At 41.5% G+C, this 27,871-nt stretch overlaps 1 protein-coding gene and 1 pseudogene across 1 annotated transcript; both read right to left on the reverse strand.

Moving 5' to 3' along the window:
* Window positions 1–386: 386 nt before the first annotated feature.
* LOC118387581 (general transcription factor 3C polypeptide 5-like) lies at window positions 387–6,237 on the reverse strand (annotated as a pseudogene).
* A 10,795-nt stretch (window positions 6,238–17,032) lies between these two features.
* Window positions 17,033–23,397, reverse strand: LOC118387579 (zinc finger protein Gfi-1b-like). The gene is made up of 7 exons (XM_035776082.2): window positions 23,197–23,397; window positions 22,461–22,567; window positions 21,662–21,853; window positions 21,246–21,475; window positions 20,832–20,969; window positions 19,767–19,932; window positions 17,033–17,844 (listed from the first exon to the last, which is right to left on the reverse strand). The coding sequence occupies exons 2-7, from the start codon at window positions 22,558–22,560 to the stop codon at window positions 17,666–17,668; spliced, it is 1,005 nt and encodes a 334-aa protein (XP_035631975.1). The 5' UTR covers window positions 22,561–22,567; window positions 23,197–23,397; the 3' UTR covers window positions 17,033–17,665.
* Window positions 23,398–27,871: the final 4,474 nt, after the last annotated feature.

The following is a 27,871-nucleotide window of genomic DNA, read 5'->3' on the forward strand; positions in this document are numbered from 1 at the left end:
AATAGAGTACTGAGTACCAGGCAGTTAGCAAGTTTGTTAGGCTACTAATGACCATCAGCAGCAGCAGAGCTTGGAGAAGACTAATTACAGTGACTAAACGGTCACGTGGAATTTGACTGCTTACATGACTCGTGACCGCCAGTGTGGCGGTAATACGGTCACCGCAACAGCACTAATTGTGTGTAAGGCCAGTGACAAACAATCTACATTTCATCAATTCGAAATTCAGGCTGTAACACACAACAAAAAAGTCAAGGGGTATGAATACTTTCTGAAGGGACTGTATATTTTTAATACAGATTAACGCAAAAATAAGTGACATTTGACAAATTATCATATTTTGCTGGTAAAAAGAGTAGAGGTTCAAAAACATTGCAGACCCGATTTATATTGCCTGAGTAGAGGACGAACTGTGCAGGTGTTTCTGATTAATAAACAATGACATTCTGGTGGGTGGTAATATTAAAATAAAACCAGCCCTGAAAAGAAACGTAGGGAGAAAACTATTAGCACCTCATAGCATAGGGAAAACGCACAGCACTGCCAATTAATATATCAGAAGTTAACACTTCAACACCAGATACAGTGCATTTGGAAAGTTTTCCGACCCCTTTACTTTTTCCACATTTTGTTACAGTACAGCCTTGCTCTAAAATGTATTAAATAAAAAAATCCTCAATCTACACACAATACCCCATAATGACAAAGCGAAAAAAAGTGTTTAGTAACAGTTTTATCCCAGTCTATGAAATTCTCCTGCACAATCAAAAACACCTGTTTTAAATAACTATTCCCCATGGACTGGTTTCTGACCAACTCCCTGGTTTGATTCCAGGCCAGGTTGGCCATAGGAGTGCTACATCGGTGTTACAGAGAGAGGTCTTACCTGGCCTCTTGGCGCGGATGACCTGTTTGATCATGGAGGACATGATATCTCGGAGGTCATCAGAGGTGTGGGACAGACACCAGCCGTCACACTCCTCCTCCTGGCCATTGTTCCTAAAAACCATGTTTCTTATGCTGAGCCAGGAGCAAGGAGCCAGAAGCATTAGACAAACAGACAACAAAATGCAGAGATATTTTCCACTTCTACTCTATGGGCAATTCCAAACAAGAAAGGCCCAAAGATATTTCTGATGTTTTGGATCTTTCCATAGAAAGTTTATTTGGGGGAAGGATGTTAGGCATTTCTTTGAAGTCTGTATCCACAATGATTATTGAGAAATAATTGACCAAAGTTGGGAAATGCATGACATTTTGGCCTTACCCATGAACAAAAATATAAACGCAACATGTAAAGTGTTGGTCACATGTTCATGAGCTGAAATAAAAGATCCCAGAAATGTTCCATACCCACAAAAAGCTTATTTCTCTCAAATTGTGGCCACTAATGTGTTTACATCCCTGTTAGTGAGTATTTCTCCTTTGCCAAGATAATCCATCCAGCTGAGAGGTGTGGCATACAAGAAGCTGATTAAACAGCCTGATCATTACACTGGTGCACCTTGTGCTGGGGACAATAAAAGGCCACTAAAATGCGCAGTTGTCACAACACAATGCCTCAAGTTTGAGGGAGCTTACAATTTTCACGCTGACTGCAGGAATATCCACCAGAGCTGTTGCCAGAGAATTTAATTTTCAGAATTTGGCAGTATGTCCAAATGGCCTCAAAACCGCAGACCACGTGTAACCATGCCAGCCCAGGTTTCTTCAGCTGCGGAATTGTCTGAGACCAGCTACCTGGACAGCTGATGAAACTGAGGAGTATTTCTGTCTGTAATAAAGCCCTTATGTGGGGAAAAACACATTCTGAGTGGCTGGGCCTATGCCTTCCCAGGCCCACTCATGGTTGTACCTCTGCCCAGTCATGTGAAATCCATAGATTAGAGCCTATTGAATGTATTTAAATTGACTGATATCCTTATATGAACTGTACCTCAGTAAAACCATTGAAATTGTTGCATGTTACATTTATATTTTTGTTCACTCGACATAGCCATTTTTGGTGTCATTTGAAACATTTTCTTCACATCAAAAATGTTAAGGTGTCTTAAGATGAATGCACTAACTGTAAGTCACCCTGGATAAGAGCTGCTAAATTACTAAAATGTAAATAAATATCTTTGGCCAATCTCTTATGGAATCGCCCTTATTCCATGTTGGATCCTACCTCTGCACGTCCAAATCACAGAGCTGATAGAACATCTGCCTGTGGGGGGGCAGGGTCCCATCTCGAAATATCTACGACGACTCCTGGACAAACAGGAGACAGGGTAGACGGCAGTTAGCATGTGAGGTTTTATTACTGTGTCATTATTCTTATAAGTACAGTGTAACATGTAGAGCATGTGAGTAAGTTGTGGGGAAGTCTTTGGTCCAATACCTTGAGCTGGTACCTGGTTATATTAGCGTTATGTCCCCCGGAAGGGCCCTCGGGTGGCTAAATCTGTAACATTAGCAGCCTGGGGAACTGTACAACAAAGAGGGACATTAGCGAGGCAATCATCCCTAAGACACACACAGTCTCACACACACTTGCTTTGTTGAGTGTGATTGGCAGGGTATAGTTGAACGTGCTCCTATTGGCCTTCACTGGCATGTCATTTATAGTATATCCTAAAGAAAGTCACGGGGGAAACAGACAGGGTCTCATAAAACAAAGCATGAGAACTGTATTAACAAAGACTATGGGATTAAATTATATAGAGTCCCTTAAGATTAGTTTGAACCAAACCTCCACCCTGCCCCCACTCCTCACCGTGCTTGGTACTGCAACGGATCCTGAGGTCCAGCACCTGGTGTTTCTTGGCCTCTGTTGTCTTGCGAGGGTCGTAGCCAAACCTCACCCAGAGGCTCCTCCAGGGGCCTGTCACCTTAGGGGAAACACACATGTCAGGTTTGGATGGAATTTGAGTTTATTATGAGGAATTTGCTTTAATTTCATATCCTAGTGACTAAATAAGTCACTTTTTGTTTCTCTTCACTTTCTCCTTCTCCCCGTCAACCACTTCACAAGAGTTTTCAATTGAAATGAATTCTGGAATTGAACAGGACATGGCATGTAAATTGAGAGATGTCGGGGACCCAATTTGTTTTGGCCAGAATTTCTGCCGGCACCGCCCCGAATCTCATGACACAACCTTAAGTCAAAACCAGTATGTTTCAATTTTAACATCAACAAATAACCTTCAATTCATTCAAATTTAATTTATTTAATCAACGGTGAGAGAAGTAATAAATACATTTACTCAAATTGTCTTTTTCAAATTATCTAAAAAAAAAAAGTTTATAGTCCCATACTCTTAATTATTATCCAACTTGTTGTTTACATGGTGACACCATTGCAATTCCCAATAACCCTGACTTTGAATACCACTGGCGGTCTACATCTCCTCAGCATGTAGTAGGACACGATAGGGAGCAGCAGCTTCAGTTTATCAGGGTGGATGTCCATGTTGGCCTTGACCGAGTTCCGGGACCAGATGGGCCGGCTCTCAAACATCTACACACAGTGTGGTTTGGGAAAAGATAACACAGAGGGGACATCAAAGCAATGTACGCAACATTATTAAATAACACTTTATATGTGTACATTTTCCATGGGCATATACTGTAGGAACATCATCTGTATATGGAGATGTAAAGAGTATAGGCTAAATCATAGAGATAAAATACAAACTCGCCTATGGGCTCAAGTAAAGGCTTCGGTCTTGAAATAGCATTAGGAGAAAAAAGAAAGGCTCAAACTGAAAACAAAGTTATGTTCCTTTGCATCTGTGATTAACGCATCAGTGTTAAACCTTTTAAGGATCGTACCCTTTTTGTCAATTTTCGACCTAAAATGACATACACAAATCTAACTGCCTGTAGCTCAGGACCTGAAGCAAGGATATGCATATTCTTGATATTATTTGAAAGGAAACACTTTGAAGTTTGTGGAAATGTGAACTTAATGTAGGAGAATACGACACATTAGATCTGGTAAAAGAAAATACAAACAACAAAACATGTGTTTTCTATTTTTTGGGTTTGTTCCATTATCTTTGAAATGCACGAGAAAGGCCATACTTTCAGATTGGAATCTATGTGTAATTTAGATTTTGGCCACCAGATAGCAGCAGTGTGTGTGAAAAGTTTCAGACTGATCCAGGGAATAATTATATTACTGCACAATATTTTGTATAAAGTCTGCCAGGAGTTTGCCCAAATGTGCTGAATTGGTCAATTGATACATTTCGAAGTACATAACTATAGAGAACATACAGAAATGCTATGATAATTTAAAAAAAAGTAGGTTTACACACTCCCAGGAATGTCACACATGATCGATCATTAGCTTATACACTAACTGTCATACATCTAGATGGCCGGGAGGAGTGGGTATGGAGCCATAGACAGCAGAGGTGTCAAACTGTAGAGTCCAGTTCCTACATTTGAACATAAAAATGTACTTGATCAAACAAACCTACACTAGAATTTATCTCTGGGACCCTCAGGATGACAATTCAGAGCAAGATTACTGAATGTAAGTACATTATTTACCTTCAGAGGTGAATGTATGCAGACTTCACATCGGCTTGTAAAAAAAAGTAACAGAGTAACAACCTCAGAAGCCCAATGCAAAGTATATTGACCTTATTAATTTGTTCCTTTGCCTTTATGTTACTGGGGTGAACACACATCCTCTTCCAGTTGAACTTGGCAGCCTCCAGTGGCTCCGTGGGGACATTCTTGTCGTCAAAGTTGAGGAAGATGGCGTTGTGAAGCCGACGGGCTCGACTCAAACCAATCAGATTATTCCTGGATACTGTCGGGGGACAATAGCCTTCTCTGCACGGGAGACAAGTTCACAATGATTTAGCTAAAATTCATCAATACAGAGAGATATTTGCATGGCACCCCTATGAGTTGACCAATGGCCAGATCTATGAGCACCTGCATCTTTATAACAGGCTTCCTGTCTTGCTCCTGTTGTTGAACACGTTGTTGTGTAACGTTATTGAGGGGGAATTCTAATGCATTACTGCTGACACACTACATAACATGTTGATGTCCTTTGGCATATTTGTTTCTGAGCGTAACACACTACCTGTGATGAGGGTGAAACTGTGTGTAGTGTTGCTCACACGCCTGCCCCAGTGCCCCTGCTTCCTTGTGTTGGATTTCAGGTTGGTAACTGTAGTCCACAGACATTTAAGTCACAGCACTGTCCAGGCGAGAGAAAATGGGTGGAGGAATGAAGAGGGGCACAGGCTGCTCAAATAACTCATTATTCTCTGGTTTACGCAAGAGTATCTTATTGTAGAGGGATGTATGTGAGCCGTCCTTTGCTGAATGCACCGCAAGATACTGGAAGTCAGCCATCCCTACAACAATGTACAACATACATCAACATGTACACAATGAAGAGTTATAACAGCACAGATCAAAGTAGGGAGGCAATGGAAAGGAATCGTACAGTGATATAATGGGGTCAAGTGTTTGTGTTTAGGAAGTTGAACCTTGGAATTTGTATGTTGTCCCAATGACATCCAGGATGTCCATGTTGATTGGAGATTACTTAGGGTTGCCTTTGCGCAAAATCATGTTCACGTACAGCAGCAGGTTGGTGGATTGGAAACGATTTCCAAAGACAGGGTGGCAGAACGGGTCCTTGGAACGAAAGTGAAAGCGCAGCTCCAACCGCCTGCTGGGGTCAGTATAGGTCTGTAGAAAAACATTTCATTTTTAGTTCATCATAGTCAGCAGAACAATACAAATGGCGGTGGTGAGAATGGGAACAACAACATATCATGTAAGCAGGTTTGTATAGCTGCACTAGCACCTCAGTTAGTACAGTAAACGAATACGGTGTGAATTATAACATAGCCAATCAGGACAAGCTAGCTATACAGCCATTAACATTGCAAGCTGAGTAACAGCTATCAAGTGATTGATTAGTCGCGCATGCGTTGATTGACGTGTGTAGGTTGCTCACCTTGGACACCCCTTGTATACCCCCAATAGTTTCCAACATATTGTCCACATTGGAGATAATCCCTGGATATTCCACACAAACGAGTCTATTGTCCTCTGATAAGGAAAGAGTCGCCGAGCTCCCAGGCACCCCACCCACAGTGGTAAACTTCATCGCCTGCGCTGCCGGAGCCTGACGGTTATCGCTTTCATTGTAAAATTCAAATCGTCCAGCCCCGATGCTGCCATCTCACCTTTGGAGAAACAAGTTTCACCTTTTGAGCTGAGTATGTTATTTGAATTAGCAACACAATTCACAGATAGAATTGTGGTTTTCTGGTTTGTATACAATTCAAACATTTCTACCAATTAACTCCTACGGGTGGAAACAATTGGACGTGTTTAAAGTTCCAACCAAATATTGAGAATTGTTAGACAATTGGAGCTGTAGGCCTATCAGTATGTTTGATGTCAGACCATAGTTTATTTTGTTAAAATACAACCCCAGGGGTAATCGAAAAATTGTGTTCAATTTCGTGCTAGAACTCAACTCAACCTCTTCCTCGACTAGACCTAAAGTGTGTAAAGCAATTTTAAGCCAAAAGGGGCCAGTAGAGAGCCAGACTAGCTACACGGATAAACCACATTGAACAATGAGCCCGATATGTAACCGGATGTATAAATGTTAAGCATACGGTTGGCGTTTCCACTCACTGTCAAATATGGTGACGAGAGGAAGTCCAGTTGCCGGGAGTGGGAATAGATGAACCATATGGCTTTTTGCCGACATTCTGCTAATTTTCTAATCTTTGAAACATCTTATCTCCGTAGACTTTTTTTGTTACCAAAACTAGAATCAGTTAAAAAAACAGAGTGCACTGCGTTTGGTAGACTTTACACGTTGCCATTAAAAAATAAATGTTTGCATTGTTTAGAAAGAGTACAAGGGTAAATTAAATTATTGCACATAGTGTATGAATTGTAATACATAATTTATCATATGAATTACAATTTGTAACATCATACAAAGTGGATGAAGGACTAACACATACCATACAAAATGTAATGTGTCTGATTTACGTACAGAATAATACGAAATGCTCTGAGACCACGTTGTCTGTGACATCCAAGGTTCTAAAATGGTATAGTCCTCAGATTTCCCTTTGATTTATTAGTTTTAAAAAACAAACTAGGGGAGTATTGGTGTAGTGGTGCCTGGAGAAGTGGGTATACTATAATTTTGTCCAAAATTTCCCAATCAACCTGCCCGGTGAAGGAAAGGCACCCTACCCTATTTGAAAGATTTTGTGAGAAACATTGACATACACTAAAATTATAAAACCAATGAAAGCGAAAGTGGTCTTTCACAGTCAAGCCAATCCAAGCTGTACTGTGCAAGTAGGCTAACAGCAGGCCTACTATTGAAACAGATGAATGAGGCTGTCAACAGTCAGAAAATCACAGGTTTCAGATTTTTTTCTACATTTTCAGGTTTTTGCTCTCAAAGTCACACTTTTTTTTTTATATAAAACAACAAAATTGGATGTTCTACGTCCATAACAATGCTTAAAACGCATTACGAGCTCTGTGAAAAATCTAAAAAAATTTAGATTTTTAAATGCAGTTCAAATCAAAATTTATTTGTTGCATGCTTTGTAAAAAACATGTGTAGACTAACAGTGAAATGCTTACTTACGGGCCCTTCCCAAAAATACAGAGAGAGAAAAAATTGATGTATAATAGAAAAGTAATAACACAAGGAATAAATGCACAATGAGTAACAATAACTTCGCTGTATACACAGGGTACCAGTACCGAGTCGATGTGCAGGGGTACGAGGTAATTGAGGTAGATATGTACATATAGTCGGGATAAAGTGACTAGGCAACAGGATAGATAATAAACAGTAACAGCAGCATACAGTGCCAACAGTGACTGTTTCAAAATGTTGTTACATTTACATTACATTTAAGTCATTTAGCAGACGCTCTTATCCAGAGCGACTTACAAATTGGTGCATACACCTTATGACAACCAGTGGAACAGCCACTTGCATCTAAATCTTGATACTTGAGGCTGTAATACTTTACAGCCTTAATCTAAAATGGATTAAATGTCATGTTTTTCCTCATCAATCTACACACAATACCCCATAATGACAAAGCGAAAACAGGTATTAGAATATTTCCCAAATTTACTAAAAATAAAAAACAGAAATACCTTATTAACATAAGTTTTCAGACCCTTTGATATGAGACTCGAAATTGAGCTCTTGTTTCCATTGATCATCCTTGAGATGTTTCTATAACTTGATTGGAGTCCACCTGTGGTAAATTCAATTGATTGGACATGATTTGGAAAGGCACATACCTGTCTATATAAGGTCCCACAGTTGACAGTGCATGTCAGAGCATAAACTAAGCCATAAGGTCGAAGAAATTGTCCATAGAGCTCCGACACAGGATTGTGTCAAGGCACAGATCTGGGGAAGGGTACCAAAACATTTCTGCAGCTTTGAAGATCCCCAAGAACACAGTGGCCTCCATTCTTAAATGGAAGAAGTTTGGAACCACCAAGACTCTTCCTAGAGCTGGCTGCATGCCCAAACTTAGCAATCGGGGGAGAAGGGCCTTGGTCAGAGAAGTGACCAAGAACCCAATGGTCACTCTGACAGAGCTCCAGAGTTCCTCTGTGGAGATGGGAGAACCTTCCAGAAGGACAACCATCTCTGCAGCACTCCACCAATCAGGCCTTTATGGTAGAGTGGCCAGACGGAAGCCACTCCTCAGTAAAAGTAACATGACAGCCCGCTTGGAGTTTGCCAAAAGGCACCTAATGGACTCTGAGACCATGAGAAACAAGATTCTCTGGTCTGATGAAACCAAGATTGAACTCTTTGGCCTGAATGCCAAGCGTCATGTCTGGAGAACCTGGCACCATCCCTACTGTAAATCATGGTGGTGGCTGCATCATGTTGTGGGGATGTTTTTCAGTGGCAGGGACTTAGAGACTAGTCGGGATCGAGGGAAAGATGAACTGAGTAAAGTACAGAGAGATCCTTGCTGAAAACCTGCTCCAGAGTGCTCAGGACTTCAGACTGGGGTGAAGGTTCACCTTCCAACAGGACAACAACCCTAAGCACACAGCCAAGACAATGCAGGAGTGGCTTCGGGACAAGTTGGAATGTCCTTGAGTGGCCCAGCCTGAGCTCGGACTAACATCTCTGGATAGACCTGAAAATAGCTGTGCAGCAAAGCTCTCCATCCATCCTGACAGAGCTTGAGAGGATCTGCAGAGAAGAATGGGAGAAACTCCAAATATAGGTGTGCCAAGCTTGTAGCGTTATACCCAAGAAGACTCAATGCTGTAATCGCTACCAAAGCTTTAACCTTTATTTATCTAGGCAAGCCAGTTAAGAACAAATTCTTATTTTACAATGACGGCCTACCCCAGCCAAACCCTCCCCTAGCCCGGACGACGCTGGGCCAATTGTGCTTCGGCCTATGGGATTGAGCAAATGTGATATTTCAGTTGTTTATTTTTAATACATTTGATACAAAACAAATCCCAAACTATTTTTGCTTTGTCATTATACGGTATTGTGTGTAGATTGATAAAGGGAAAAAAACAATTGAATACATTTTAGAATAAATCCTTAACATAACAAAATGTGGAAAAAGTCAAGGGGTCTGACTACTTTCCGAATGCACTGTATAGTGTACATAGCTGGGCCAGAAAGTTTACAAATAGGCCGATAATTATTTAGGTCACAAGGGTCACCACCTTTGTGGAGTGGATACCTTCCAAACGTTGGGGATAGTACCAGATATAATCATCAGGTTAAAATATGGGTTAAAGATTCAGCAATCAGGGGGGCAGAGAGCTGCAGCAAAAATGGATCAAGCATATCAGCCACAGTGTATTATTCTACATTTATTTTACACCAATCTTAATTAAGTCGTCTAGCACATCAGAGATAGTGAATTGAGAGAAGTGAAAATAAAGTTTCACTAGAAGTTGATGGGTTAACCGTTGAGTCCGCTAGAGGCTGGCAGAGGGAAGAGCTGTCGATTGACTGACCAGGGTCAACTACACTACCGTTTCTCTCAAATAAAAAGACTGCAGAGATAAAATTATTATTAAAAGTGTCACTTATCCCATTCTTCTCAGTTGTGATGCCAGAGTCAGACAGGACTTGCTAAGGCAGGGAAGAAGCAGAATTTAGTGATAGACATTTCTGTTTACTTTTTAAATTCCCACTTCTGTGCCTTTAGGGCATTATATATGCTAATATGGTGTGACTCAAGATAAACAGTATATGTTTTCCATCGGCTTCTTGTTTTTTTGTATCCTTGATGATGGCTGGTGTCCCTCGGATAGGCAGTCTTTTGTTTTGACCTCCTGTTTCAGTTGAACCACTTTATATTCATTCCAACTCAGTCAAAGTGTATGTTACAAATAACTACATTTCCCACCATCCCTGAAATGGAGAGGATATTGGTGTGACAGCTGTTTGAATAAGAATCCTAGTGCCATGCTTTTCTAAAGGAGAGTCAGATAAGACGTTTGTGCTTCCTGCGTCGGGCCATATTATGAAGTTCTGTGCTTTGTGGGAGATGATGAGGCAGCGGAATAGGGTATGCTGGGAGTGACAATCTGTCGTGTGGTGTGGTGGAGCTGGGGTGTCACACACAGTGGGATCTAGAAACTCTCTGTCTCTGGGTGCGTGCTGCCGAGCCCTGTGTCTCACAGATTATGCCTGTGTTGGGTGCTATCTCTGTCAAGGGACTGTTCACTCCTCCCTGTCTTGCCTCTGGCGTGTTCCGACTGTTAGTGTGGGGCAGCCATGATAAGACTATCACACACCCACCACGCCCGGCTTGCCCTTCAATGCCTGCTGCATGGCCCCAGATTTCACCCTCTCTCTTTCCACCTCTTTCTCGCTCTCTTTTTAATTTTCACTCTCTTTCTTGTTGATCCGGCTCAGTCATTCTCCCTCCCTTTTCATCTTTTCTCCCTTCTCTCTCTCCCTCTCTCCTTGTCTCTCTTTAAATGCATCATGTATAGTCAGAAACCCATGTCTTGCAGCTGATTGTGTGGCGGTTGGAGAGACAACGCCATATTTGGATGACAAAGTGCCTACGTGCTGTGGCTATGATGGCTGCTGTCACTATTTTCATTCTGATCCACCACACTCTTCCCCCTGCTAACTGTCAATCAACTGGTATCACCACCCTGTCACTCTTATACATGATCAGAGACCTACTTCCTGTGTCCAGGCAAAATAAGAAAGCTGCTGACAGCTGTCAGTTTCACTTCTCCTTTAGTTCACTGGTCTAATAGCATTGAGATTCAAGGCAAAACATGTAAAGGCCAAACTAAAGGAAGATATGAATGTAATATTAGTAGACAACATCCAGCTTCAAGCCTCGTCAATGTTTTTCCACTTCAGCCTTCCCAGCTGGGTCTTGGAGAAGAGCATGGCTTTACCTCCAATTGGATGCTTTACACAAACAAATAATCCACTCCCTGGATTTAAATACTGATTGTCCTTTATCTTGTCTTCTTCGGTAATCTGTGTGTGTTCGGCTCGGCCTGGTCACACCACTCCCTCTCTATGTCTCCAGCTCTATTTCCTACCATCCAGCTCCTGCCTCTGATGATGTAAACATGGATGAAAGGCACTTTCCTTTAGCTGATTGAGAGTGGGGAAGTTCATATTGTTTGAGACGTAACTTTTTTTTTTTTTAATGATGGCGTCAATTCATACTTTCTATGGGCTTGTTTATGTCAAGCATTGCTAACTGTATATGATATTAAGATATGGCTGCACATGGATGTAATGGCTTCCATTGATTGAGACCTAGTAAATACTCAGTGTCTGCTAACTTAAGTGTCCTCAGTGGAGGGTTCCCATGAAATAGACCAGCCCATGGGAGACATCCGCTCTTCAGTATGTCTCCCCTAACATTTAGCCTCAGGTTGAAACACACTTTACCAGAGCACAGACCAGGGATATTTTGCATACTCATTTGCAAGTCAAATTCAACTCTGTGCCCCATCTTCTGGCCTCTCTATCTACGCGTGTGAGCGCGCGTGTGAGCTTGAGTTTGGTGTGGTTAGGTTTGAGACTGTGTGCAGATGATTGTTTTCCTGCATTACATGTTCTTGGCTGGGTAGAACAGATTTAGAGTTTTTATTTAATTTATTTCTGTTAATGTGTTGAGTCGGTTTCTGTTATCTGATTCCTCCATAAGCTCGCTGGCAAGGCAGCGGACATGGGCCTTTAGACTAGACTAAATAGTGCTGCACGATTGCTTTGTTGATTTCACCTTTTATTTCATTATCTGATAGTTTTAACATACATTTTACTTTTTATTAACCTTTTTTATTTTCTGTGGATGCATCAAGTTCAAATGAGGGATAAAATAATTTGTCTTGATTTAGTTTAAGATTTTTGTTGAGCTGGAAATGTTTAAACATTTTCAGATTTTAGCTTCATTTTGTGTGGACAGTTTAACATTGAAGTTCAAGAGAAACTTATAGTTTAGTACTTTGCAGGATTAGGATACCACGGTGCCTTAGGGCACAGGAGATGCAAATAAAGAGGGGGAGGCAACAGACAGAGAGAGAGAGAGAGAGAATCCCAGTCGAAGGTACCTGAGAAAGAAAAGGAGATAATAGAACCATCAAATACTGAATATACAGTCCCTTGCGAAAGTATTCGGCCCCCTTGAACTTTGACCTTTTGCCACATTTCAGGCTTCAAACATAAAGATATAAAACTGTATTTTTTTGTGAAGAATCAACAACAAGTGGGACACAATCATGAAGTGGAACGACATTTATTGGATATTTCAAACTTTTTTAACAAATCAAAAACTGAAGAATTGGGCGTGCAAAATTATTCAGCCCCTTTACTTTCAGTGCAGCAAACTCTCTCCAGAAGTTCAGTGAGGATCTCTGAATGATCCAATGTTGACCTAAATGACTAATGATGATAAATACAATCCACCTGTGTGTAATCAAGTCTCCGTATAAATGCACCTGCACTGTGATGGTCTCAGAGGTCCGTTAAAAGCGCAGAGAGCATCATGAAGAACAAGGAACATACCAGGCAGGTCCGAGATACTGTTGTGAAGAAGTTTTAAGCCGGATTTGGATACAAAAATATTTCCCAAGCTTTAAACATCCCAAGGAGCACTGTGCAAGCGATAATATTGAAATGGAAGGAGTATCAGACCACTGCAAATCTACCAAGACCTGGCCGTCCCTCTAAACTTTCAGCTCATACAAGGAGAAGACTGATCAGAGATGCAGCCAAGAGGCCCATGATCACTCTGGATGAACTGCAGAGATCTACAGCTGAGGTGGGAGACTCTTTCCATAGGACAACAATCAGTCGTATATTGCACAAATCTGGCCTTTATGGAAGAGTGGCATGAAGAAAGCCATTTCTTAAAGATATCCATAAAAAGTGTTGTTTAAAGTTTGCCACAAGCCACCTGGGAGACACACCAAACATGTGGAAGAAGGTGCTCTGGTCAGATGAAACCAAAATTGAACTTTTTGGCAACAATGCAAAACGTTATGTTTGGCGTAAAAGCAACACAGCTTATCACCCTGAACACACCATCCCCACTGTCAAACATGGTGGTGGCAGCATCATCGTTTGGGCCCGCTTTTCTTCAGCAGGGACAGGGAAGATGGTTAAAATTGATGGGAAGATGGATGGAGCCAAATACAGGACCATTCTGGAAGAAAACCTGATTGAGTCTGCAAAAGACCTGAGACTGGGACGGAGATTTGTCTTCCAACAAGACAATGATCCAAAACATAAAGCAAAATCTACAATGGAATGGTTCAAAAATAAACATATCCAGGTGTTAGAATGGCCAAGTCAAAGTCCAGACCTGAATCCAATCGAGAATCTGTGGAAAGACATATCAGTGTGGATGACGGATCACCACCTCAAGCTGAACCTCGGCAAGACGGAGCTGCTCTTCCTCCCGGGGAAGGACTGCCCGTTCCATGATCTCGCCATCACGGTTGACAACTCCATTGTGTCCTCCTCCCAGAGCGCTAAGAACCTTGGCGTCATCCTGGACAACACCCTGTCGTTCTCAACTAACATCAAGGCGGTGGCCCGTTCCTGTAGGTTCATGCTCTACAACATCCGCAGAGTACGACCCTGCCTCACACAGGAAGCGGCGCAGGTCCTAATCCAGGCACTTGTCATCTCCCGTCTGGATTACTGCAACTCGCTGTTGGCTGGGCTCCCTGCCTGTGCCATTAAACCCCTACAACTCATCCAGAACGCCGCAGCCCGTCTGGTGTTCAACCTTCCCAAGTTCTCTCATGTCACCCCGCTCCTCCGCTCTCTCCACTGGCTTCCAGTTGAAGCTCGCATCCGCTACAAGACCATGGTGCTTGCCTACGGAGCTGTGAGGGGAACGGCACCTCAGTACCTCCAGGCTCTGATCAGGCCCTACACCCAAACAAGGGCACTGCGTTCATCCACCTCTGGCCTGCTCGCCTCCCTACCACTGAGGAAGTACAGTTCCCGCTCAGCCCAGTCAAAACTGTTCGCTGCTCTGGCCCCCAATGGTGGAACAAACTCCCTCACGACGCCAGGACAGCAGAGTCAATCACCACCTTCCGGAGACACCTGAAACCCCACCTCTTTAAGGAATACCTAGGATAGGATAAAGTAATCCTTCTCACCCCCCCTTAAAAGATTTCGATGCACTATTGTAAAGTGGCTGTTCCACTGGATGTCATAAGGTGAATGTACCAATTTGTAAGTCGCTCTGGATAAGAGCGTCTGCTAAATGACTTAAATGTAAATGTAAATGTAAAACTGCTGTTCACAAATGCTCTCCATCCAACCTCACTGAGCTCGAGCTGTTTTGCAAGGAGGAATGGGAAAAACTTTCAGTCTCTCGATGTGCAAAACTGATAGAGACATACCCCAAGCGACTTACAACTGTAATCGCAGCAAAAGGTGCCACTACAAAGTATTAACTTAAGGGGGCTGAATAATTTTGCACGCCCAATTTTTCAGTTTTTGATTTGTTAAAAAAGTTTGAAATATCCAATAAATGTCGTTCCACTTCATGATTGTGTCCCACTTGTTGTTGATTCTTCACAAAAAAATACAGTTTTATATCTTTATGTTTGAAGCCTGAAATGTGGCAAAAGGTCGCAAAGTTCAAGGGGGCCGAATACTTTCGCAAGGCACTGTATAATTACTATTGAGAAGTTACTATATTGTGTTGTTTTAAAACCCTGCATTTTGTTGTACTGAATGATATAAAGCACACATTCACACGCCTGTATGTGAATGTTAAAAAGGGAAGTGCATGTCAGGTGCGTGTGTGGACCTAGTCCCCAAATATCCCCCTTTTTTACCCCCAGGCTACGGTCTGGGTCACGCCCCTCCTCTGCAGGACACATGTCCTGTTTGTTTAGGCCCGCCTATCCTGCTCCTATCTCTGCCATTGGCTACCTGTGGAGGATTTTGATTTGCTCTGTATCCTCACACCAGGATGCAGCCCTAACTGTTCCTCCTGAGCACAACGGACCCCGTTGCCTAGGTAATATAAATACTAATTTGCATGGCACCACAGATTTGTTTACCAACTGTACCAGACAGTGGACAGGCTGCCTGTTTCATTCCGCACCAAGACACTGATTTCTGTGACAACTCATCAACATAAACTCCTACTGCTGTTGTGACCATGTCCATGTGTATGTGTGTAGTATTTCTTACCTTCAGTAAGTATTCTTCATCACCTGAAATATCTTTCTTGGTAATTCTTCTGTGTATGGTTGTGTGGTTGTTAAACTCAGGTTTAAATTTGTTTTTGAGGCATAGTGACCTGAAAACTCTTATAATGGGATAGAGCATACAGTGGGACTTGAATACATATTAGTAATACTTGGCCAGCTACTTCTATAGAATAAGACATATTTAACTAAGCAATGATCTGATTTGCCTGTAACAGCTTAAATGGCCTAACTGGATCTGGTGTTTGAGGAAGGTGGTGTCCTCATGAGAAGTGCAATGTGTTTGTCAAAGCAAACCCGTCAGAATGGATGGGTGTGGTACGGTATGGGTAGAGGGTGTTTGAGTACTCTATCCTCTGTCTGTCTGTCTGTCTGTTGTTATACAGTATATCCCAAATCACAACACAGAGGGAATACACTTCTTCGCACTTGAAGACCAACCGTGTGACTGACTAGAGATTCAAATGAATGTGCAGACCTTTGCTTATGGGTGTGAAGAACATGCATCATACATGAGGAAGGCCTACACAGTTTGTACATTAGTGACTGAGATTTTGGAAGAATTGGGGGGTTGATCAATAATGAGGAAAAACAAATTAATTTCCTCCCTCTCCTCTCTTTAGTGAGCATGGTGGCAGGCATGGGAAGTCGATTACTTTGGCTGTGTGACATTTGAGAACCTGGTGGACTTGAGATTTGCATGTTGTTCCAGGTATAGATTTGAATGAAGCCTTACTCTATCTCTCACTGGTCATACTAGAGATTTCTGCCCCAGGCAACATGAGCTCAGCCTTGCAAAGGACTGCTACAGAGCCAGTTGGAAGACTGTCTACATGCAACCTGCCCTATGGCAAAACGGTTACACATAAAGCCTAGGTTTACAGATGTAGGATCTTAATCTGATCCAGTTTGCTATACAGCAGGAAACTAATTCTGCAGCAACAGGAAATGTGGATTAATTTGTCTATTATAATAAATGGCAATTTTTTGTAGAGGCTGATGATACATTTTTCATTAGGGCAAATCAACTCTGACACTTATAAGTGGAAATTTCTTGCTATGCAGGGAAATTCTCAGCAACAAAATAGTGATCAAATTAAGATCCTACATCTGTACCATGAGCCATCTCATCTTACTAAGCTAACACAATGCGTGTTTTTTACCGTTTGCCAGTTTTTTTCCTTCTTCAGAATGTTTGTCTATTTGTCACATGAGATTGAATGTATGATTGTTAACTCACGCTCTGCCCATATTCTTCTTTTCTCCACAGCTCACAATGATGACAAGGTTTATAATAACATCTCACAGTTTATTTGGAGAGCATTTGTTCATTCATACATACCATTGCTTCATTTTATTTGACATAAGATTATTTTATAAATATGAATGGCACACATACTGTTTGTGAACATATAATGCTTCTTCTTAAATACATTCTGCAACAAAATCACGAGACCTATCTCTCTTCACAATTGACTTCAAAGGCCTCTGTGATAAGTCTATAACCTCAATATGCACCCAAAGGAATCATATCAGTTGAATTCCATTTTATTCCATTTTATTCCTCTAGTCTGGCTGACACCAGCTTTCAAAGTCCTTTTCCTCGTTGTGTAGTCACATGGGTCGTGTCAGTCAGGCTACTGTTTCTCCTTAAGTGATAGCAAATACTTAAGTACCTTCATAATTTGCATTGTCTTATTTCTACTGGTTAGCTGCCAGCTCTGATTGACTTAAAAATGCATTTTCACAAGAAGGATAATATTCAATACTATACAATTCTTGTGTCCGTAGGGGCCATTTTTGTGTCATGATGCCCACCACGAAAAGACATCAAGTTTGGTCTTTCTTTGCTATATTGCTATGCTAAGGGCATAAGGCACGTTTTCCTCCTCCTCTTCTCCATCCATTGTTTTCAACCGCTTCACTTCAGGCCATGTTGGCTCTCATGGTGTCTGCGGAGGTCCACCTTGCGTTGGAAGCCCTTTGCACAGATCTCACAGCCGAAGGGCTTGAAGCCTGTGTGTTTACGACTGTGTGTGATGAGGTTAGAGCTCTGGCTGAACGCCTTGCCACACACCTGGCATTTGTGGGGCTTCTCACCTAAATAGGCACATACAAAAACATGTTTAAACTGTGGCATCAAATCAATCATAATCAAATATCACAGTTTCATTTTGTATTGATGCCCCTACATGTGAGCGATATTTTGCATGAGGTACAGTATATAAACTCAGCAAAAAAATGTCCCTTTTTTAGGACCCTTTCAAAGATAATTTGTACAAATCCAAATAACTTCACAGATCTTCATTGTAAAGGGTTTAAACACTGTTTCCCATGCTTGTTCAATGAACCATAAACAATTAATGAATATGCACCTGTGGAACGGTCGTTAAGACACTAACAGCCTACAGACGGTATGCAGTTACGGTCACAGTTATGAAAACTTAGAACACTAAAGAGGCCTTTCTACTGACTCTGAAAAAAACACCAAAAGAAAGATGCCCAGGGTTCCTGCTCATCTGCGTGAACGTGCCTTAGGCATGCTGCAAGGAGCCATGAGGACTGCAGATGTGGCTAGGGCAATAAATTACAATGTCCGTACTGTGAGACGCCTACGACAGCGCTACAGGGAGACAGGACGGACAGCTGATTGTCCTCGCAGTGGCAGCAGACCACGTGTAACAACACATGCACGGGATCGGTACATCCGAACATCACACCTGTGGGACAGGTACAGGATGGCGGCAACAACAACTGCCCGAGTTACACCAGGAACGCAAATCCCTCCATCAGTGCTCAGACTGTCCGCAATAGGCTGAGAGAGGCTGGACTGAGGGCTTGTAGGCAACAACGTCGCCTATGGGCACAAACCTACTGTTGCTGGACCAGATAGGACTGGCAAAAAAGTGCTCTTCACTGACGAGTCAGGGTTTTGTCTCACCAGGGGTGATGGTCGGATTCACATTTATCGTCGAAGGAATGAGCGTTACACCGAGGCCTGTACTCTGGAGCGGGATCGATTTTGAGGTGGAGGGTCCGTCATGGTCTGGGGCGGTATGTCACAGCATCATTGGACTGAGCTTGTTGTCATTGCAGGCAATCTCAACGCTGTGCGTTACAGGGAAGACATCCTCTTCCCTCATGTGTTACCCTTCTTGCAGGCTCATCTTGACATGACCCTCCAGCATGACAATACCACCAGCCATACTGCTCGTTCTGTGTGTGATTTCTTGCAAGTCAGGAATGTCAGTGTTCTGCCATGGCAAGCGAAGAGCCTGGATCTCAATCCCATTGAGCACGTCTGGGACCTGTTGCATCAGATGGTGAGGGCTAGGGCCATTCCCCCCAGAAATGTCCGGGAACTTGCAGGTGCCTTGGTGGAAGAGTGGGTAAGGAGGAGGAATTGCACTGCAGTACTTAATGCAGCTGTTGGCCACACCAGATACTGACTGACTGTTACTTTTGATTTTTTTGACCCCCCCTCCCCCCTTTGTTCAGGGACACATTATTCCATTTCTGTTAGTCACATGCCTGTGGAACTTGTTCAGTTTATGTCTCAGTTGTTGAATCTTGTTATGTTCATACAAATATTTACACATGTTAAGTTTGCTGAAAACAAACGCAGTTGACAGTGAGGACGTTTCTTTTTTTTGCTGAGTGTTTGTGCTGTAGAGCTGAAGTCAGTATCAATGACTGGGAGGAAAGAATTGTGCCATTGTTCAGATTTGTCGAACATTCATTTGAGACATATTCTGCCTGCACAGAGTTCCTTTCACAGAGGCCTCTGCAAAGTAGGATAACCAGATATGCAAATCAGATGGACATTTGTTTAAGTTTCTTTTTTTGATTTATCAGTAGTTATTACTCTTGGAAACAATTCATGTTACAGCACCTAGAAAGCAGAGAACTATAGACTGAGCCAATTGCTAAAGTTGTCTTTTAGTTTTCTGAGAAATTACAATACACTCATAAGTAATTGGATCCCTAACTTTGGTGCTATGTGGATGCTCTTCTCTCCTCACCTGTGTGGATGTAGGTGTGTTTCTTCATGTCTGACTTCTGGTGGAATCTCTTTCCACAGTACTGACAGGGGTAGGGCCTGGTGTCTGAGTGGATGAGTAGATGGGTGGAGAGGGTGGAGGAGCGCTTGAATGTCTTTCCACACATCTTGCATTCAAAACTTCTTTCCTTTGTTTAAAGAAACAGGTACAGATGTAGGATCTTAATTTGAGCTAGTTTGTTACAGCAGGAAAATAATCCTGCAGCAACAGGAAATTAGAATTATTATGTGGATAATTTTTAATGGATATTTGTTGTAGGGATTGATACATTTTCATTATTGCAAATCAAGTCTGACATTTTTAAGTGGAAATTACAGACTTTAGATACCTTTTCTTTTTTTAACACATTTTCATCCACAATTTCATGATATCCAATTGGCAGTTACAGTCTTGTCCCATCGCTGCAACTCCCATACGGACTCGGGAGAGGCGAAAGGTCGAGAGCCATGCGTGCTTCAAAACATGACCCTGCCAAGCCGCACTGCTCGCTTAACCTGGAACCCAGCGGCACCAATGTGTAGCAGGAAACACCGTACAATGGGCGACCGTGTTAGCACTCATGCGCCCGGCCCGCCACAGGAGTCGCTAGAGCGCGATTGGTCAAGGACATCCCAGCCGGCCAAAGCCTCCCCTAACCCAGAAGACGCTGGGCTAATTGTGCGCCGCCTCATGTGTCTCCCGGTCGCAGCTCGCTGCAACACAGCCTGCTGCAATACAGCCTTGGATCGAACCTGGGTCTGTAGTGACGCCTCAAGCACGGCGATGCAGTGCCTTAGACTGCTGCACCACTCGGGAGGCTAGATGCCTTTTTAAACCTTGAATACACTACAAGTTTGTATTTCCTGCTGTGCAACGAGTGATTTTATCATCACATTTCAAATATGATAATTCTCATGAAAGTACCTTGGGCTACTTTTCCATGGAAGTACACAAATAACTTAGGCAATTTGGGCACTGTGCCAGATTCCACATATCTGTTTGTCCGTCTTTTTTCCTTAACCATCTCCAACAGTGCATTGTGGGTACCTGTGAGTGGACGTTCATGTGTTGCTCCAGACTGACGCCGTGGCCAAAGGTTTTCCTGCAGATGTTGCAGCCAAATGGTCTGGTCCCACTGTGGGAGCGTCTGACATGAACCTCGAGACCATGAGGGGTTGAGAACACCTGCCGTGGCAGAGGAAGGAGGACAGGCAGAGGAGGACAGTTATCAACCTGCTAGTCACAATGTTGATGTCAGTTTAAAGACTGATGAATTTAAAAGACTACATGTGATGTTTTGAATAGGGTTATGTGACCACATGCACAACTTTCCCTCTGGTGGCTTTGTGAAATCTCTGTATGCTGTGTGTTGTGGCAGTTGAATTTTGTATAGGCCCATTAGCTATTGTCAGTCTCACAGCGTAAAGAGAAAGCTGTGACTCCACTCCTGCATATACGTACCTTGTCACAGGTAATGCAGTGATAAGTGTCAGAGGTGAGGGAGTAGTGTGTGCTGCAGTCTAGAGGTTGCTGTGGCTCAGGGCTGTGGCTGACTTGAGCCCCGTACAGGCTGCTGGCGTGCTGCAGGAGGTAGGGGGGGGGGCCCATCTGACGGAGGTCATAGGGCGCAGGTAAAGAGTCCCAGGCATAGGAGGGTTTGTAGAATGGAGGGAACTCTGCCATGTGAGCCTCTGAGGTTAAACGGAGTAAGATGATTGAGTCAATGAACACTTCCTCTGAAAAACCTTCTAAATCATATGTTGTCCCATTTAGGACCAATATGGTTCTACTATTTTCTATTCTATTCCCAACCATATTTGGGGGGGACATCATGTCATCCCTTCACAACATCCCAGCCCAGTTGGAGGGTCTCCCACCTGATAAGTAGTATGGTCGTGGAGCAGGGGCAACCGGCTGTCCTGTTGGCTTAAGGTAAGAGGGGACTGGGCGTTCAGGCTCCTGCTCATGTTTGATATAAGAATAGGGGTCTGGTTCAGGAAGGGAGGGCTGACCCACTGACTGAGGCCTGACTGGAGACTCTGGACTCTGTGGTTCTGAAGAGATCACACCTGTCAAGTCACAATTGCAAATAGGATTAATTGAGTGTCAACATAAAGTCCAAATATTTTGTCTGTAAATAAGTACATCAATGTACAGTGTAGATTGAAGGCTTAGAATCCTTCATAATGTCTATTTTGTATATCCGTGAAACCCGCCCTAACCACTTAATTTCAATAACTCCATGAATGCAGTGACAAATCCAAGCATCAATAACAGTCCAAGCATATTACTTTTGAGATACGTTTTCTAGTCCACTAGGTGTTGCACCTGTCCTCAAATGTAATTCATTTTCTATGATGTTTAACGTAACATGATAAAAGTCCCACTGTATGCTGCAACGCATCATTATGGATTCACTTTTCTCAAGTCAAATATTTATACATTATTATTTATTTTTAGCAATAGCTTTCATTTAATCAGATAATAAAAAAATACTAGTCTATGATGGTCAGGGAAGTGAAAAAATAACCAGGAAATCTAAACATGGCATTGTCACTGTGTCAATTGATTAATTGTAACTACAATTGATGAAATAACTGGCAAATAATTATACACGTTTCGTTATACAATTGTGAAAGTCTTGATGTGTCGCCATGATAATCTTGACATTCTTACTTGTAAATTGAGGTTCCCTCGGTTCGACTTCGTCTTCATGAGAACGGTGCACATTGTAAGATGCGCACCTCTTGTTTTTCACCAAAAAGGATCGTGGCATGACAACGCTGTTGAAAAAAAAATATTATGATAAAAGCTTATAGACAATTTAAAATGTTTTAGGCTAGGCCTAACATTTTGATAATATATCGTTTATTAGTTTGTGAACTTTCAAGATTTTTAATTTGGCTGGTATAACATATTTGATGGAGCGTTTCTGAGCGAGGGAAACAAAAATGTAATTACCATTACATAATTCTTAGACACATTGTGTCATATGTGTTAATTCAGTTAAGGTAGGTTGTTTAACTGTATGTTAACACTCATGTTTTAAATGTAAATATTTGAAACATAAAATAGCCAAATACTTTCACACTTGTCCAGTCATTCATTTCCATAATATGCTGTGAAGTCCAATGATCTATCAGTAGGTCTTTTTCAGTTTTCGTTTTAACTATGTATGTATCTTGAAATATAATGCTGTAAAATACAAACTTTAAAAAGTTTCGTTCCAAAAGCATATGATAGGCTAACTACGTTTAAAGCATCACTGACTTGGATAAGCTAATTGTAAAATGCATTAATTCCATTATAGCCTACATGAATCCATTTTCATTCTTCGAATGATCAATATTTCTAATAATAGGCTACATGGAATATTCGTTATAATATTATACACCTGCTGTAGCCTACTTACCGTTTGTTTATAAGAAGTAGGGAGGATAGTGCTCTTATTAAATAGGCTAGGTTAATTATTTCCCCAGTCTTAAAACATCATCCAATCTGTCGAAGAATAAATATTTCCTAAAATCCTTTCGCAAAAGTCCGAATCCAAACCACTGTAAGACATCACACTTGCTGCTCTCTTCCTTTTGCTCCCCTCCCTGATTTTCAATCAGATAATGTTGTGCAGGAATCTGACTGTGGTTTCAACCAATGAGAGAGCCAACTCGCAGGTGGAAATTTGCGTAGAAAAACATTGGCCCTGGACACAGTCCCTCGAACTGTTACAAACTATTTCAAGTTTCAAACAGTTCACAAATAAATTGAAATAATGTTAGAACATCATGACTTCCTCATGATTGTATTTTGTTTGGCCACATATAGGGCTAATGGTTTTCAAAATGGAATGAAAAATGTTAATTTGACCAATTAGTGACAGAATATTTGACAAACTTTAACATGGATTAGAGAAACAAAAATAAACAAAATCCAAATGTTTCACTCCTTAGCCTACAATTTGCAATATTTGATTTACAGGATTTACAGTAGTAGTTTCATTCTCACTGTTGTGTAAATTAAATTGCCAATACATATTGGGTGGCTAAGATTTAAATAAGCAAAACTGGGCCCCAGCACCTCCATAGATACACACACCAAACCAGTCTCCTGCGATTATTCATGTTTACACAGTCTTGTTTGCACTGTACTGTATTTTGTGTATAGCTGTTCATCAGTTAGCCTACCGACAAAGATTTGTTTCTTTCCAAACTCTGTCATAACTTTTGTCAGTTGGTCTACTCTATCCAAACTGTCATAAAGAAGGCTATTTCAGGGATACTCTTAACGAAAATACTATATATAAATATATATAATACAATGAAGTATAGATATATAAATATATATATAGTGTTACAATAACAGTATGTATAAAGCAATTAACGTCACTTTTGTAAGCTACACTAATTATATCTTAGCAAGACAGGAATTCATTTTCAGTGCATGAACTCACGATGTCATGAAGTGCAGAGGCATACTTGCGACATCATGTGGCTGTTTTTACGTCAATATATTATTCTCATACGTGCGTCTCGACTACTGTAGAGCAGGGGTATTCAACCTGGGGACTGTGGAGATACTGCAAGGGGTCCCCTAAAATATTAATATTTTTTTAAATATATTGTATAAAAGTAGAAAATATGTTTTAATGAATATCGCTAGCAACAACAGAATAAACACATTTTGAATTAGATACATGCTGTATAACATGAGAAATAAAGCTGACATCATTAGAGAAGATATTCTCAACTCCTAATATTGAGCAAATTAAACTCATTGGAGTATCTGCGTTCTTAACTTGGACATATATTTTTGCCAACACATGGCTAACCTTTGTTTAACCAGCTTAACAGCTGCTATTAGTGAAAATATGTTTGGAGTTACCTTTCTAGCTAATAGGATATGTTAGAGTTTACACTTCCTATTCCAATTATGTTGGGAGCAGGGGCGTAGCGCGAAATTCATTGGTTGGTGGGCCTGCAGATATGTGGGTGCCCCCCCTTTGCCGTGGGGCAAAGTGACAAATGTACAGTTGTATAGCTCATCTCATGCTATTTGTTACAGGGATCGCAACACTCTGCTACAACTCAACTCCCCATGGAGCGAAAGAGGTATGGGATTGTAGGTGTGAGTAAGGATGACAAAAGGCAGAGGATTTACCGTTTATTCCTTCACACGGTAAATTTGGGGAAAAGGGGCTGGACGGAACCAAAGCAAAGAAAGTAAATGTCAAAGCCCCCTCTCCTACCTTACCTGCCTACCCACTACTTACCCTCTCCTACCTTACCTGCCTACCTAACTTTTAGCACCACCTGGTGGCTAACCAAAATACAGGGGGTAGTCCACCCAGGTCTTACCTAGTGTGCATAAACAGACTCAATACTACGGGTTATGTATGTCCGCAGGCTTCTTGACTAAGCACTCCCAGGGGGGAAGGGCAAGGCACCTAGTAACAAATGAAATAATACAAACAATGTCAATAATCCCCCACAAAATGCATCCTATTGACACACAGGACATACTAATCAGCTCTATCTGAGAAACACCCACCACAGGATATTAACCCCCCAGCTCTATCTGCTCTCTCCTAACAAAGGAACACTGGCTTTTCTAGCTTCTGAAGGAGTCTGTAATTACAGACAGCTGTATACTTTGACGAGAGGGCGGGGTCAGCTCCAATTAGCAATGGGGCCGACCAATCAGCTGCTTGGGGGAATTTCAGGAAGCCATCCTATTAAATTGTATTTATTTATTTTTATTTTTATTAACAACAAATCAATACATAAAGCACATGAGGGAACACAAGCATACATAGATTACAAACAATGGACAATTGAGCTAGGGGGTACAATATCACATTACAATTACACAAGGACCTTAAGGGACTTGCATATACTTACAATTCTAACAGCTTTTTTGTTAGTAGAGCATTTAACCGTCTTAAAATGCAGTTCAATTTATTTTTGTAGGGTATGAAAATGTGGTTTTCTGTTTGTAAATTTACATTTGTGTATATGAAATTTGGCCAAAAGAATAATGAAATTAATTACATAAAAATGATTCTGCTTATTTCTATTGTATGTAAAGAATCCAAACAGTACATCTCTCCACAGTAGTGTAAAATCTTCATAAATGTGTTCAGTTATAAACCTACTGATGTCTTGCCACAGTTTTCTTACATGAATACAATGCCAAAAAAGATGCACAACTGTTTCTGGGTGGCCATTACAAAAGGAGCAATTTGAGTTGATGTTTTCCTTAAACTTCTTCATACAGTGGTTGGCAGGATAATATTTATGAATAATTTTAAAGGAAACTTCCTTAATTTTGTTAACAAGTAGGTATGTGTGTGGCAACATCCAAACTTTTTTCCAACAGATATTATCAATAAATCCATTCCAATAAGGCATGACATAAGGTATAGATAGATACAACATCCTGCTGAAACAAGGATCGTATCGCTCTGTTGTTGAATGGACCAAAAGAGAAACAAATCTTTCCTACTGATGAGTCAACAGGGTCAATAGAAGGTAGGCTCTGAGGGTCAGGTCTTGACATGTCCCTGAATAACATAGCAACACCTGAGGGAATGGCATCTAAAACAATTGCAACATTTTTAGGTGTTACAGGGACCTTGTAAAGTGATAAGAATTATTTCTGAACCAATATTCTAAAAACAGAGAGGTATTTTTATACAATATATCCCGATTATTCCATATATATCTGTGTGGAGGAAAATTGTGTTTATAAATTAAGGACCATGACAAGAACCTGCCGATGAAAAGCAGAAAGTTTCACTGGAACTTTGTCAATATTATAATTGCAAAACAACATGAAGTTAAGGCCACCAAAAGTAAAGACATGATGAGGAATACAATTCTAGATAGAAGTGAGTCTTAGGAATTGTTTTATCCAATTGATCTTGAAAGTATTATTTAAAGTAGTAATATCCAGAAAATTCAGTCCACCATTCTCACAAGTGTTCATTACAACAGTTTTCCTAATGTAATGGGTACGGTTTCTCCAAAGAAAGTTGAAAAGCATCTGGTCTATCTCCTTGCTTATTTTACGGTCAAGATATAAAGATAGCGCACCATATGTTAGTCTAGAGATACGTTCAGACTTGGTTATTAGGACTCTACCTTTTAAAGATAAGTCCCTCTGTAGCCATTGATTTAGTTTCTTCTGGGTTTTTTTAATAAGAGGGTTAAAATTTAGTACGCCTCTAGATTCAGGAAGCCATCCTGAAACACACACATACAAACAAAACCACAACACAGAAACTGTGAACGTAACACGCCCACCACAAAACATGCAAACATACAGTTTGCAATAACAAAACCTAACACATCCCCAGTTACTAAACCCGTGATAGAGCGTCGGCAACCACATTCGCTGAGCCCTTAACTTACTTTATCTGTACATTGTATCCCTGTACAATCAGAGCCCACCGCGTAAGGCGGCGGTTCTGATTGTGCATTTGCTTCAAAAACACCAAAGGATTATGGTCTGTGAAGACCAGTATAGGCAAGGCACTGGAGCCCACATATACGTCAAAGAACTGTAAGGCTAGCAATAAAGCCAGCGTCTCTTGTTCAATGGTGGAGTACCTTGACTGACACGAGTTGAACTTACAGGAGAAGAAACTGACGGGCCGATCCACTCCCTCTTCATCTTCCTGCAAGAGAACCGCACCCACCCCCACTATGCTAGCGTCTACCTCCAATTTAAAAGGTTTGTCAAAGTTTGGGGCGGCATGCACTGGGGCACTACAAAGTAGCGCTTAAGCGGGCTCAAAAGCACAGTTACAGTCCTGGGTCCACTTCAATGGTACATTGGGACTAAGCAGAGACGTAAGGGGAACGACTACCGTCAAGAAGTTCTTACCGAATGTACCCTACCGTTCCCAGGAATCTGTGCAACTGGCGGCGAGTCGTGGGAGCTGGAAAAGCAACAATTGCTTCCATTTGCCAGTTACTGGGTGCACTTGACCTCGTCCCACTTGTTTCCCTAAGTCTCTGTAGCCCAAACTCACACTTGGCCACACTTTTCAAAGTGGCGAGATGATCAGACCAAGTAGACAAATTAATTAT

Source organism: Oncorhynchus keta, chromosome 9 (genome assembly GCF_023373465.1).
Source record: "Oncorhynchus keta strain PuntledgeMale-10-30-2019 chromosome 9, Oket_V2, whole genome shotgun sequence".
Taxonomy (NCBI): domain Eukaryota; kingdom Metazoa; phylum Chordata; class Actinopteri; order Salmoniformes; family Salmonidae; genus Oncorhynchus; species Oncorhynchus keta.

Bases quoted from the DNA above. Each gene is read 5' to 3' on its own strand.
- LOC118387579 (XM_035776082.2), bottom strand. From the start codon at position 22,560: ATGCCACGATCCTTTTTGGTGAAAAACAAGAGGTGCGCATCTTACAAT. The intron at 20,970-21,245 runs GTACGTATATGC...CTGCCACGGCAG, and splicing joins ACTGCATTACCTGTGACAAG to GTGTTCTCAACCCCTCATGG. The intron at 19,933-20,831 runs GTACCCACAATG...CTTTAAACAAAG, and splicing joins ACATGAACGTCCACTCACAG to GAAAGAAGTTTTGAATGCAA.